The 15,114-nt window shown below is 40.2% G+C and overlaps 1 protein-coding gene across 2 annotated transcripts in view; it reads right to left on the bottom strand.

Annotated features, from left to right (window-relative positions):
- LOC106091665 (bumetanide-sensitive sodium-(potassium)-chloride cotransporter) overlaps positions 1–15,114 on the bottom strand; it is a 214,958-nt gene that overhangs the window by 135,484 nt on the left and 64,360 nt on the right. For both annotated transcript variants that reach the window (XM_013258268.2, XM_013258271.2), the window contains exon 3: positions 11,976–12,900. In XM_013258268.2, the coding sequence (XP_013113722.2) occupies positions 11,976–12,211 (236 nt within the window). In that variant the 5' untranslated portion in view covers positions 12,212–12,900. The remainder of the gene's footprint in view (positions 1–11,975; positions 12,901–15,114) is intronic.

Here is a 15,114-nt window from a genome sequence, read left to right as displayed (position 1 = left end):
TCAAAACATGGACCGATTTGAACCATTCTAAGCGTAGTTGTTGGAAGTGATACCAAAACACCACCTGCAAAAATTCACTCAAATCTGACTAAAATTGCGCCCTCTAGAGGTTCAAGAAGTCAAGACCCAAGATCGGTTTATATGGCAGCTATATCAAAACATGGACCGAACCATACTTGGCGCAGTTGTTGAAAGTAAGACCAAATTAACACCTGGAAAATTTCAGTAAAATCGGACAAGAATTGCGCCCTCTAGAGGCTCAAGAAGTCAAGACCTAAGATCGGTTAATATGGCAGCTATATCAAAACATGGACCGATTTCAACCATACTTAGCGCCGTAGTTGAAAGTGATACCAAAACACCACGTGCAAAATTTCAATCAAATCGGATAAGAATTGCGCCCTCTAGAGGGCCAAAAAGTCAAGACCCAAGATCGGTTTATATGGCAGCTATATCAAAACATGGACCGATTTGATCCATTTACAATCCCAACCGACCTACACTAATACAAAATATTTGTGCAAAATTTCAAGCGGCTAACTTTACTCCTTCGAAAGTTAGTGTGCTTTTGACAGACAGACGGCCAGACGGACGGGCAGACAGACAGACGGACGGACGGACATGGCTAGATCGACTTAAAATGACATGACGATCAAGAATATATATATACTTTATGGGGAGGCCACCGTAGCGCATAGATTAGCATGTCCGCCTACGACGCTGAACGCCTGGGTTCGAATCCTGGTGAAACCATCAGAAATAACTTTCAGCAGTGGTTTTCCCCTCCTAATGCTGGCAACATTTGTGAGGTACTATGCCATGTAAAACTTCTCTCCAAAGAGGTGTCGCACTGCGGCACGCCGTTCGGACTCGGCTATAAAAAGGAGGCCACCCTTACCATTGAGCTTTAACTTGAATCGGACTGCACTCATTGATATGTGAGAAGTTTGCCCCATGTTCCTTAGTGGAATGTTCATGGGCAAAATTTGTTTGTTTTTGTTTTATGGGGTTTTACGGGGGTATACTAATGACGAAATTAGTATACCCCCATCCTATGGTGGAGGGTATAAAAAGTGATGGACAGACAGACAAGCACAGCTAAAACGAACGAGGAAATAATTCTAAAGCGTTCGCTATACTAAACAATGGCTCTAGCTCTTCTCCTAGCTAGCGTTGCAAACGAATGCTCTAAATTATATCACCCTGTTCCACAGTTGTGGTTTCTTGTGTATGATTTTGCATATCATATTTTAACGATGTCTGTTTGGAAAAGATCTTGAAAGTGCAAATATTCGGTTAACGAATTGTTTCAACTCAACTTGACCTACAAGATATGCATGCAGCCATCTTTTGGTTTGTTTTTTATTTAGTTAATGGACCATAATAAATTGGCAAATGAATATGCTATTCGCAATGAAATAAAACAAAACTCATACTTATGAACATATTTTTATTTGTTTTTTGACATCTGTTTCGAGTGTGACTCTAGTAAAAAAAAAATTCACCAAGAAAAATTTTCTATGTATCCTCCCTGCGTGTGTTCGCAAAGTCATTGACACTGAATTTAAAAAAATGTCATGCCTCCCAGCTTTTTGAATATTTATATATGGAATATGTATGTGTGTAATTTTTTATGTTCAATATAAAGTTTTTTTTTTTTAACTCATATAAAAATATGAGAAAAATATCAATAAATAAATGTTAAAAAAAAAACAAATTCTATTTATATGCAATATTGACATCCACAAGCAATATGATTGTAAATATTTATGTATTTATTTCAAGTCCTTGCAGGAGATGCTCTTAATCAAATATGTTGAGTACATATGTTACCAATGCGTATACAAGGGCTGCTACATAAGTTTCTGGCTTGGGCAACATTTGGTGGTGCCAGGTGCAATCTGACATAACCATTGTAAAGATTGACATTTTCCAGCATAATCGTAATCAGAACGTTTTGGCGCACGACCATCATTTGGGACGTGTACAGTGACTTGAAAACATTGATTCGACAAAACAATGAAATAAGCTCGTAGACGTTTGTATACCCTCCACCATAGGATGGGGGGCATACTAATTTCGTCATTCCGTTTGTAACACCTCCAAATATGGGTCTAAGAACCCATCAAATATAAATATTCTTGGTCGTCATGGCATTTTAAGTCGATCTTGCCATGTCCGTCCGTCCGTCTATCGAAAGCATCCTAACTTTCGAAGGAGTAAAGCTAGACACTTGAAATTTTGCACAAATATATCTTATTAGTGTAGGTCAGTTGGGATGGTAAATGGTCCAAATAGTTCCATGCTTGGATATAGCTGCCATATAAACCGATCTTGGGTCTTGACTTCTTTGGCCGCTAGAGGGCGCAATTCTCATGCGATTTGGCAGAAATTTTGCATAAAGTGTTTTGTTAAGACTTCCAACAACTGTGCTATGTATGGGTTAAATCGGTTCATAAATTGATATGGCTGTCGTATAAACCGAATTTGGGTCTCGACTTCTTGAGCCACTAGAGGGCGCTATTCTTTTCGATTTGGTTGAAATGTTGCAAGAAGTTGTTTGTTATGACTTTCAACAACTGCGCTAAATATGATTCAAATCAGTTCATAACCTGATAAAGCTGTCATATAAACTGATCTTGGATCTTAACATCTTGAGCCGCAAGAGGGCGCAATTCTCATGCGATTTGGCTGAAATTTTGCATAAAGTGTTTTTTTAATGACTTCTAACAATTGTAGTAAGTATGGGTTAAATCGGTTCATAACCTGATTAGCTCCCATATAAACCGATCTTGAGGTTTGACTTCTTAAGCCGCTAGAGGGCGCGATTCTCATCCGATTTGGCTGAAATATAGCATGAAGTGTTTTGCTATAACTTCCAACAACTGTGCTAAGTATGGGTTAAATCGGTTCATAACCTGATCTAGCTGCCATATATGCCGATCTTGGATCTTGACTTCTTGAGCCTCTAGAGGGCGCAATTGACATGAGGTTTTCTGTTATGACTTCCAACAACTGTGCTTACTACGGTTCATATCGGTACATAACCTGATATAGCTGTCATATAAACCGATCTTGAGTTTTGACTTCTTGAGCCGCTAGAGGGCGCTAATTATGGTTCAAATCGGTTCATCCGATCTTGGATCTTGACTTCTTGAGCAACTAGAGGGCGCAATTCTTATCCGATTTGCCTGAAATTTTGCATGAAGTTGTTTGTTATGACTTTCAACAACTGTGCTAAATATGATTCAAATCAGTTCATAACCTGATAAAGTTGTCATATAAACTGATCTTGGATCTTAACATCTTGAGCCAATAGAGGGCGCATTTCTCATCTGATTTGGCTGAAGTTGTGCACGAAATGTTGTGTTATGACTTTCAACAACTGTGCTGAATATGGTTCAAATCGGTTCATAACCTGATATAGCTGCTATATACACCGATCTTGAGTCTTGACTTCTTGAGCCGCTAGAGGGCGCAATTCTTGTCCGATTTAGCTGAAATTTTGTACAGCGGCTTCTCTCATGACCTTTAACATACGTATCTAATAAGGTCTTCATCGATCTATAGCCTGATACAGCTCCCATATAAACCGATCTCCTGATTATGCTTCTTGAGGCCCTATAAGGCGCAATTCTTCTTCTTCTTCTAAAATATTGCCCAATGACTTCTACTATGGTCTTCAACATTCAATTCACTTATGGTCCGAATCCGACTATAACTTGACATATCTCCAATAGCGTAAAAATGTTTATCCATTATTCTTTGTTTGCCTAAAAAGAGATATCGCGCAAAGAACTCGCCTAATACGAACCATGGTGGAGGGTATACAAGATTCGGCCCGGCCGAACTTAGCACGCTCTTACTTGTTTGAGATCATTTTTCTCAACTTTAAACATGGAGTATTACGACAAAAATCCATTGATGAACTTGAATCTCTGTATGGCGATGAGTTACCATTCTATGGCACTGCGAAAAACTGGTTCAATAAATTCGGCCATAACCGACACCTGCTCATAGTCGAATTCCGGGAAGGTTGTCGAAAAACGGCCATTGTTGCACAGAACATTGATGTCGTGAGTGAACTTTAATGCAAGATCATCATGTCACATTCCGAGAGATAGAGGAATCCTTGGGCATTTCTTCCACCAGTATACACTCGATATTGCATGAACATCTGGCCGTAAAAAACGTTTGTTCTCGATAAATTCCGCAAAATTTAAATTCGTTCAAAAAAAGGATAGTGTCGATTAGTGTCAAGAATGTTGGAAAAACAGGATGGCGCTGTTTAAGAACACATTTCACAGATGGCGAATCGGGGATCTATGCGTACGAGAGCGAAGCACAACAATAATCGAGAGTGTAGGACCTCGAAGACAAGCCATATCCAACAAAAGTTGCTTGTGGAAGAAAAACTTAGAAGCAAATGGTCGCTTGTTTTTCCGCAAAACTGGTCATGTGGCGAGGTCAATTCTGAGTGGTACACCACAATTTCTTTACCTGAAGTCTAGGGGGAAATTCGAAAAATGAACAAGAGACAACAATTCAATGTTCACCATGACAATGGCGTTCATCATGACAGCGCTTTTTGACCGGCCAAAACGTCGAACTGATGGCTCATCCGCCATACAGCTCTGACTTGACACTCAATACTTTTTTTTATTCCCGCACATTAACAAAAAAATGCGTGTTCAACGATTTTCGTCAACAGGAAAAGTTGTTGAAACGTTCAATGACCATATTTTGAAGATGAATTAATCGGAGTGGAAAAAGTGCTTCGACAATTGGTTTAAGCGTATGCAAAAGTGTGTAAATCATGCTGGAGGATACTTAAGAAAACATTCAACCCATTTGAAATGGTAAAAATTTGAGTTTTCAATATAAGGCCAGAAACTTATATAGCCACCCTCGAATCAATTGAAGCTGTCTCAGATATTTGGCACTTTCTCAGTAGGTTTTACCCTACACAACAACTGCGGAACAGGGTATTATAACTTTGTGCGTTTGTTTGCAACGATAAGAAGGCGACGAGCTGTACCGATTAGCTTAGAATTACTTCCCCATTCGATTTAGCTACGTCTGTCTGTCTCTCTGCCTATCCATGTCCTGCCAAAAATCGCCCGGACAACCTAGGGCCTTTAAATTTAGCACACTATCTTGCTAACGCCTCCTCTTTTATCATCTCAAAGAGATATCTCTAGCCTTTCTCACACGGCATATTTGTTACAAGATTTTTTCGTTGTCCGAATTAAGGCCCTTTACCCTCTAGGACGCTTAGTTTAGGAGATATAGCCAATTTGAAGATTTCATAGTGAAATTTTCCTTTTTGATGGATTTTCAATGAATTTTCGAATTTTTTGAGGGAGTCACGAATTAAGGCTCATTTCCCTCTAGGACGCTTAGTTTAGTAGATATAGCCAATTCAAAGTTTTCATAGTGAAATTTTCCTTTTTGATGGATTTTCAATGAATTTTCAAATTTTTTGAGAGAGTCACGAATTAAGGCTCATTTCCCTCTAGGACGCTTAGTTAAGGAGTTACAGACAATTTAAAGTTTTCATAGTGAAAACGACTCAGTGACTTGGCTTTGAAAATATATATCAGATTCGTGTTCCACTTTAAAACCCCTCTTATTTGAGCCTCATATTGCAATAGTCAGTAAATACTTACTATTTTAGTGGTGTTGTGGGGGCGGAGTGGCCCCATAGACACTTTTCCCGAATATTGATATCAAATTCGTGCTTTACTCCCAAAGACCTTGCAATTGAACCCCATATTGCAATGGTCGTATATTTGTCGTGTTTGGGGGATGCTCTCGGGGATGGGCGGCCCCTAAACACTGGGTCCCATATTTTGGATATCAGATTCGTATTCTACGCTCAAATACCTTTTATTTAAGCCCCATATTGCCGTGGTCAGTAAATAAGTCCTGTATGGGGAGTGTTTTGGGAAAGGGGTGAACCCCCAGAAACGTGGTCCCACATTTGGATATCAGATTCGTATTCTACTCGCAGACACCTTTCATTTGAGTCCCATATTGCCATGGTAGGTAAATATGTCCGATTTAGGGGTGTTTTGGGGCTTGGGGTGGTCCCCCTAACACTTGGTCCGACAATTGGATATCAGATACGTTTTCTTATCCTAAATACCTTTCATTTGAGTCTCATATTGTAGTGATTGGTCTAAATATATGTTTGGTAGGTTTTACTGTGGGGCGTCACCCCTAGGTACCCCATCCGAAATTTGGATACCAAATATTTATTTTTAGGGTACCATATGAGAGCACACAAAATTTTGCTTAAATCGCACCACCCATCTCCGAGATCTGGCGTTTCTGAAAATTAGGGTAAGGGGGAGGGCCCGCCCCCCCTTCAAATATCAAAAAATGTAGTGCCCTATTTTCACCACGGGGTCATTATGCACCATCTGTGAAAATTTCAAGAAAATCGGTTCAGCCGTTTCTGAGTCTATAAGGAACACACAAACATACAAACACAAATTAATTTTTATACCCACCACCGAAGAATGGGGGTATATTCATTTTGTCATTCCATTTGCAACACATCGAAATAACCGTATAAAGTGCATATATTCTTGATCGTCCTCAAAATCTAAGACGATCTAGCCATGTCCGTCCGTCTGTCTGTTGAAATCACGCTACAGTCTTTACCAAAAGAGATATTGAGCTGAAGCTTTGCACAGATTCTTTTTTTGTCCATAAGCAGGTTAAGTTCGAAAATGGGCTATATCGGACTATATCTAGATATAGCCCCTATATAGACCGATCCGCCGATTTAGGGTCTTAGGCCCACAAAAGCCACATTTATTATCCGATTTTGCTGAAATTTGGGACAGTGATTGTGTTAGACCCTTCGACATCCTTCGTTAATTCGGCCCAGATCGGTCCAGATTTGGATATAGCTGCCATATAGACCGATCCTCCGATTTAGGGTCTTAGGCCCACAAAAGCCACATTTATTATCCGATTTTGCTGAAATTTGGGACAGTGATTGTGTTAGACCCTTCGACTTCCTTCGTTAATTCGGCCCAGATCGGTTTAGATTTGGATATTGCTGCCATATAGACCGATCCTCCGATTTAGGGTCTTAGGCCCACAAAAGCCACATTTATTTTCCGATTTTGATGAAATTCGGAACAGTGGATTGTGTTGGGCCCATCGATATCTTTCGTCAATTTGGCCCAGATCGGTTCAGATTTGGATATAGCTGCCATATAGACCGATCCTCCGATTTAGGATCTTAGGCCCATAAAAGCCACATTTATTATCCGATTTTGCTGAAATTTGGGACAGTGAGTTGTGTTAGGCCCTTCGACTTCCTTCGTTAATTTGGCCCAGATCGGTTTAGATTTGGATATAGCTGCCATATAGACCGATCCTCCGATTTAGGGTCTAAGGTCCATAAAAGCCACACTTATTATCCGATTGCGCTGAAATTTGGGACAGTGACTTGTGTTGGGCCCATCGACATTCTCGTCAATTTGGCTCAGATCGGTTCAGATTTGGATATACCTGCCATATAGACCGATCCCCGATTTATGGCGTTAGGCCCATAAAAGCCACATTTATTATCCGATTTTGCTGAAATTTGGGACAGTAAGTTGTGTTGGGCCCTTCGACATCCTTCGTCAATTTGGCCCAGATCGGTTCAGATTTGGATATAGTTGCCATATAGAAGGTGGTTTAGATATATACCCGAGGTGGTAGATATCCAAAGTTCGGCCCGGCCGAACTTAACGCCTTTTTACTTATTATATATAAGATTATCTCGCATTTGGTTAATAGAAGTAGGCGGACTCGGTGGCGTAGGGTATTGCATAGTCGGCTCCGCTCGACTTTGGCCTTCCTAACTTATTACTTGTTGAAGCTTTCGCCTTTGATAAAAGCAAGCGAGCAAGGAGGCGAAGGGAGGAAAAGCACAAGGACACACAAATATTTTTAAATAAGCATTTTTGAAGGAAATCTACAGGAAGTAGTTCGGCAAGCATAGAACTATTTATTTATGCCAATAAAACAAAGAAATGTTTGGTCTAATTAAATGATATATGCATGTTGGCAATGTAGGGTTTGTAACGAAACACTACAATATAGATGTACATACACGTATCTTTTGTGGCTCTCAAAGAAGACAACAGCAATGTCCTTCGGAACAGCATCTCTATGGTTACGCTTGCTTGTTGCTGCCTAGCTATGATCACATTCGTATTCATATTTGACAGTTTTGCAAATTGGATGAATTACTATCTATAAAGGATAGAGCGACACTGGCAGGACTTCAACAAAGAGACATCATTTGTTTGGGGGGGGGAAAGTTCATTGTATTGTTAGAGAACAGCAGAAGGTGTATGATTTTCCATCTCCACTCCATCTCCCCTTTCCTATGTTTTGCCATACTTTGCAATAAAATTAAATTCTTTTCCAAACTCAGCCAACTGCTGAAACAATGAAAAAATAAAAATCATTTTCCTTTTCATGAATAATTGTTGCCATTGGATGCTACGGAAAATCTCGGTATCTGTCTGCCAACTACCAAATTTTGTTTTGTGAAAACTGTTTTGCAAAATAAATCACAGCATGCATGACCTTTAAGAATTTCACTTTTATTTATGGCTAACCTTTGAGAAAACGTGTGCTCTTCAATTTTAGTTTCAAGGGTTTATGAACCATATCAGCATAATGGCATGAATGCTGTAAAGTTTTGGTTGACTTTATCACGAAGGTTTATTTGAGACTATGGAACTGAAAACAGGCAGGAGGCTATGGCCCTGACAAAGGAAGAGAAGAAAGTACCTGCAACAGACTTTACAGGGATACCTACATTTCCCACAAGGAAGCCAATGCAAATCTATTAACGAAACGTAGTTGCTGCTGGGGCGTGTGTCCTAAGCAGCATACAAACACGCACAAAGCAGGACATCATAAATTACCTGGGGGCTTAAGAGAGGATATAAAGGAAATGATAAATGTCATAAAGTCCTGTTTTTAGAGATAGTTACGCATAAGAATTGGAATATGTTTCCCCTCAAAACTTGACTAATGAAGGCAGAAGGAATTTTTATACTATATGGTGGAGGCACCATAGAATGAGGGGTATATTTATTTCGTCATTTTGTTTGTAACAAATGGAAAAATTGGTCTAAGATGCCATAAAGCTAGCACTGTCTTTTTCTATTGGGTTGCCCAAAAAGTAATTGCGATTGATTTTTGATTTTTTAAAAGAAAACTTAGAATGAATTTTAATCAAATATACTTTTTTTACACTTTTTTTCTAAAGCAAGCTAAAAGTAACAGCTGATAACTGACAGAAGAAAGAATGCAAGTACAAAGTCACAAGCTGTGAAAAATTTGTCAACGCTGACTATATGAAAAATCCGCAATTACTTTTTGGGCAACCAATAGAACCCTTGTTCGAACTTAAAATGATTTTTTATACCCACCACCGAAGGATGGGGGTATATTCCTTATGTCATTCCGTGTGCAACACATCGAAATAACCATTTCCGACCCTATAAAGTGCATATATTCTTGATCGTCTTAAAAATCTAAGACGATCTAGCCATGTCCGTCCGCCTGTCCGTCCGTCTGTCTGTTGAAATCACGCTACAGTTTTTAAAAATAGAGATATTGAGCTGAAACTTTGCACAGATTCTTTTTTTTTGTCCCTAAGCAGGTTAAGTTCGAAAATGGGCTATATCGGACTATATCTTGATATAGCCCCCATATAGACCGATCCGCCGATTTAGGGTCTTAGGCCCATAAAAGCTACATTTACTATCCGATTTTGCTGAAATTTGGGACAGTGAGTTGTGTTAGGCCCTTCAATATCCCAGTTCAGTTTGGCTCAGATCGGTTAAGATTTGGATATAGCTGTCATATAGACCGATCCTCAGATTTAGGGTCTTGGGCCTATAAAAGCCACATTTATTATCCGATTTTGCCGAAATTTGGGACAGTGAGTTGTGTTAGGCCCTTCGACATCCTTCGTCAATTTGGCCCAGATTGGTTCAGATTTGGATATAGCTGCCATATAGACCGATCTCTCGATATAAGGATTTGGGCCCATAAAAGGAGCATTTACTGTCCGATGTCGCCGAAATTTAGGACAGTGAGTTAAATTAAGCCCGGTGACATACTTTTGCAATATGGCCCCAATCGGTCCAGATTTGGATATAGCTGCCATATAGACCGATCTCTCAATTTAAGGTTTTGGGCACTTAAAAGGTTCATTATTGTCCGATGTCGCCGAAATTTGGGACTGTGATTTGTTTAAGGCTCGTCGATATTCTTCTTCAATTTGGCCCAGATCGGTCTGGATTTGGATATAGCTGCCATATAGACCGATCCGCCGATTTAGAGTCTTAGGCCCATAAAAGCCACATTTATTGCCCGATTTAGCTGAAATTTGGGACAGTGAGTTGTGTTAGGCCCTTCGACATCCTTCGTCAATTTGGCCCAGATTGGTTCAGATTTGGATATAGCTGCCATATAGACCGATCTCTCGATATAAGGATTTGGGCCCATAAAAGGAGCATTTACTTTCCGATGTCGCCGAAATTTAGGACAGTGGGTTTAATTGCTGAAATTTGTGACAGTGACTTAAGTTAAGCCCCTCGACATTTCTCTGCAATATGACCCCGATCGGTGTAGATTTGGATATATCTGCCATATATCTGCGCTTTTATTATCCGAGTTCGCCCAAATTTGGGACAGTGGGTTGTGTTAGGCCACCCGACATCTTTCTGCAATTTGGCCTAGATCGGTAAAGATTTGAATATAGCTGCCATATAGACCGATCTCTCGATTTAAGGCTTGCGCCCATGAAAGGCGCATTTATAGTCCGATTTCGCTGAAATTTGGGTCAGTGAATTGTGTTAGGCTCTTCGATAGATCGGTCCCGATTTTGATATAGCTGTCATATAGACCGATCTCTAGATTTTAGGTTTTGTGCCCATAAAAGACACATTTATTGCCCGATTTTGCTGAAATTTGAGGCAGTGAGTCGTGTTAGGCCCTTCGACATCCTTCGTCAATATGGCCCCGATCGGTCCAAATTTGGATATAGCTGCCATATAGACCGATCTCGCGATATAAGGATTTGGTCCCATAAAAGAAGCATTTATTGTCCGATGTCGCCGAAATTTGGGACAATGGCTTAAGTTAAGCCCCTCGATTTCTTTCTGCAATATGGCACAGATCGGTCCAGATTTGGATATAGCTGCCCATAAAAGCCGCATTTATTGTCCGAATTCGGTGAAATTTGGGTCAGTGAGTTGTGTTAGGCTCTTCGATATTTTTCTGCAACTCGGCCCAGATCGGTCCCGATTTTGATATAGCTGCCATATAGAGCGATCTTTTGATTTAAGGGTTTGGGGCCATAAAAGGCGTATTTATTTTCCGATGTCGCCGAAATGTGGGACTGTGAGTCGTGTTAGGCCCTTCGACACTAACGCCTTTTTATTTGTTTTTGCTTTTCATGGGCTCTGTAAAAAGGAATCAAATGTTTCGAGACGAGTGATGCACGGTGGCTCTGGCTATGATTTTCTATTGTCACTACTCTTCAAAAAACAAATAAAGCCCATCTCATTTCAATAATAGGCTTTTTAATTAAGCAACTAATTAAAAATATAAAAAAACGACCTTTTAAAATAGAAAATGTCCTACCTAATCGAAACAAATTTAACAAACCCATTAAAAAGAAAGCATCCATCAATCATTGCTCCAACTCTCTGACAAATGGTCAGTGTTTAATTAACAAAAAATACAGAGAAAAAAGGGCAACCAATTTAGTCGCTGATACATGTCATCACTTGAAATTGCTGGAAACAATTTCAAATTGAACCATTGACGTAAACTCGCTACAAATTCGACAATTTCCCAAGGGTTTTTAAGAAAAAAAAAAGCGTTTACCGACATTGGCAAACTTTCAGTGTTTTGCTGCTATCAAGGGTCTCACTTACCTTTGTTGTTTGGGCTGGGCTTTGATCATTTGGGAGGCATCCTCATTGAATGTGTCGTCCTCGAGAGGCTCACCATCACTGCCTGTTAGGCGGCGATACACTTCGTGCGGCACATCATCACCACCCACATTCGATGGTGTCTTGTCATTGTTGTTTTTGTGATTGACGGGATTCACTTGAAAGCGGTTGGGTGGCCTATCGACCGAACCCATCTCCAGCGATGAGAAATCTGACATTTTTTTTTCGACTTCAGGGATGTTTGTTTGCTAGCTCGATTGGATGATTTGAAGATTTCCAGCTGAATGGGAGGGAATCAAAACGTCAACGTATTACTTTCACAATAATCCACAATCTTGTGGTACAGCACCTCCTGCTGGTTACCCTTGCTGGTTGGAAGGGGAGCTTTGACCGAGGTAGGCAATAAAAAAGAAGGAATCTCAAACTTGAAGAAGAATTTATTTGTTCTTCAATTTCAGCTGCCAAACTTTTGTGCGTTGTCACTAGAATGCGAGTGTTTTGGATACAGTCGCCTAATTGGTCGTTTTCTTTTTTTTTTCTTTCCTTACTCAGCACCAGTAAACAAAACGAAAAAAATGGGTTTCTTCGAATTTTTTCCGTTTAATTATCACCTCAAGTAGATGGGGGTCGTCAAAAAACAATATTTCCCTTTGTTATAGTTTTTTCCCAATTCTTCCGTTGTTTTCTTTTTTTTATTTCATTCCGTTGTTGCTGCTTTTTATGTCCCACAGCGGAAGCATTGATTTTCCGTGTTTCCCCTCTCTGTCGATGTTGTGAGAAAAAGTTTTCACTTTTTCATTGCCACCACCATGACCTATGACCGAGGGGGCGTAGGGGTTGATTGCCAAGGCAAATCGTTTTGAGAGCTCACCAAAGAAAATGACAAAAACAAAATAATGTTTATAAACTGAAAATAAAAACAAAAGAAAAGACAAGACAAGAACTTTAATGCCACTTAAGTACAGAAAATGAGAAATTGCTAAAAAAAAGAGGCATAATGGCATAAAAATTAAATATTTTCATTGAATTCTTGAAAACAAAGAAACTTTAATTAACGTAGCGCAAATTGGAGATAATAAGAAATTTATTTTCCTTAACAAAAAGGGCTATTTTCAGACATTGTAGAACATTGGTTCCAGGCCTCGCATAAAAAAAACAACTAAAACGGCATAAAGTTTGGTCGCGCCGAACTTTGGATTCCCATCAACTTGGATAAACATTTACCATATTTCGCGGAAATCCAATCTGCGCCAAATTGAAGAAAGATGTCAAAGGCCCTAACACAACTCACTGTCCCGAATTTCGGCGATAACGGACAATAAATGCGCCTTTTATTGGCCCAAGACCTTAAATCGAGAGATCGGTCGATATGGCAGCTATATCCAAATCTGGACCGATTTGAGCCAAATTGCTGACAGATGTCGAAGAGCCCAACATAACTCACTGACCCGAATTTCGGCGACATCGAACAATAAATGCGCCTTTTATGGGACCAAAACCTTAAATCGAGATATCGGTCTATAAGGCAGCTATATCCAAATCTGGACCGATTTGGGTCAAGTTGAAGAAGGATTTGGAAGGGCCTAACACAACTCCCTGTCCCAAATTTCGGCGAAATCGGACAATAAATGCGCCTTTTATGGGACCAAGACCATAAATCGAGAGATCGGTCTATATGGCAGCTATATCCAAATCTGGACCGATCTGAGCCAAATTGAAAAGGGATGTCCAAGGGCCTAATTCAACTCACTGTCCCAAATTTCGGCGAAATCAGACAACAAATGCGCCTTTTATGGGCTCAAGACCTTAAATCGAGAGATCGGTCTATATGGATGCCATATCCAAATCTGGACCGATTTGGGTCAAGTTGCAAAAAAAATGCCGAAGGTCCTAACACAACTCAGTGTCCCAAAATTTCGGCGAAATCGGACAATAAATGCGCCTATTATGAGCCCAAAACCTTAAATCAAGAGATCGGTCTATATGGCAGCTATATCCAAATCTGGACCGATCTGTGCCATATTGCAGAAGTATATCGAGGGGCTTAACTTATCTCACTGTCCCAAATTTCGGCGACATTGGATAATAAATGAACCTTTTATGGTCCAAAAAACTTAAATCGAGAGATCGGTCTATACGGCAGCTATATCCAAATCTGAACCGATCTGAGCCAAATTGCTGACAGATGCCGAAGAGCCTAACATAGCTCACTGTCCCAAATTTGGGAGAAATCGGACAATAAATGCGCTTTTTTTGAGCCCAAAACCTTAAATCAAGAGATCGGTCTATATGGCGCAGCTATATCCAAATCTGAAGTATGCAGAAGTATGTCGAGAGGCTTAACTTATCTCACTGTCCCGAATTTCGGCGACGTAGGACAATAAATGAGCCTTTTATGAGCCCAAACCCTTAAATCGAGAGATCGGTCTACATGGCAGCTATATCCAAATATGGACCGATCTGGACCAAATAGAAGACGGATGTCGAAGGGCCCAATTCTACTCACTGTCCAAAATTTTGGTGACATCGGACAATAAATGCGCCTTTTATGGGCGCAAGACCTTAACTCGAGAGATCGGTCTATACGGCAGCTATATCCAAATAGGAACCGATCTGAGCCAAATTGCTGACAGATGTCGAAGAGCCTAACATAGCTCACTGTCCCAAATATCGGCGACATCGGCGCAAGACCTTAAATCGCGAGAACGGTCTATATGGCAGCTATATCCAAATCTGGACCGATCTGGACCAAATTAAAGAAGTATGTGTTGTGGGTGTTAGGCCTTCGTATAGCCCCCATATAGACTGATCCGCCGATTTAGGGTCTTAGGTCCATAAAAGCCACATTTGTTGTCCTATTTTGCCGAAAATTGGGACAGTAAGTTGTATTAGGCCCTTCGATATACTTCATCAATTTGGTCCAGATCGGTCCAGATTTGGATATAGCTACCTTATAGACCGATCTCCATAAAATTTAAGGTTTTGGGCCCATAAAATGCGCATTTATTGTCCGATGTCGCCAAAATTTGGGACAGTGAGTTGTGTTAGGCCACTCGACATCCCTCTTTAATTTGGCCCAGATCGGTTCAGATTTGGATATAGCTGCCATATAGACCGATCC

Source organism: Stomoxys calcitrans, chromosome 1 (genome assembly GCF_963082655.1).
Source record: "Stomoxys calcitrans chromosome 1, idStoCalc2.1, whole genome shotgun sequence".
Taxonomy (NCBI): domain Eukaryota; kingdom Metazoa; phylum Arthropoda; class Insecta; order Diptera; family Muscidae; genus Stomoxys; species Stomoxys calcitrans.
Note: the sequence above shows the minus strand (reverse complement) of the source record. Positions and strands in the feature narration are given on the sequence as shown.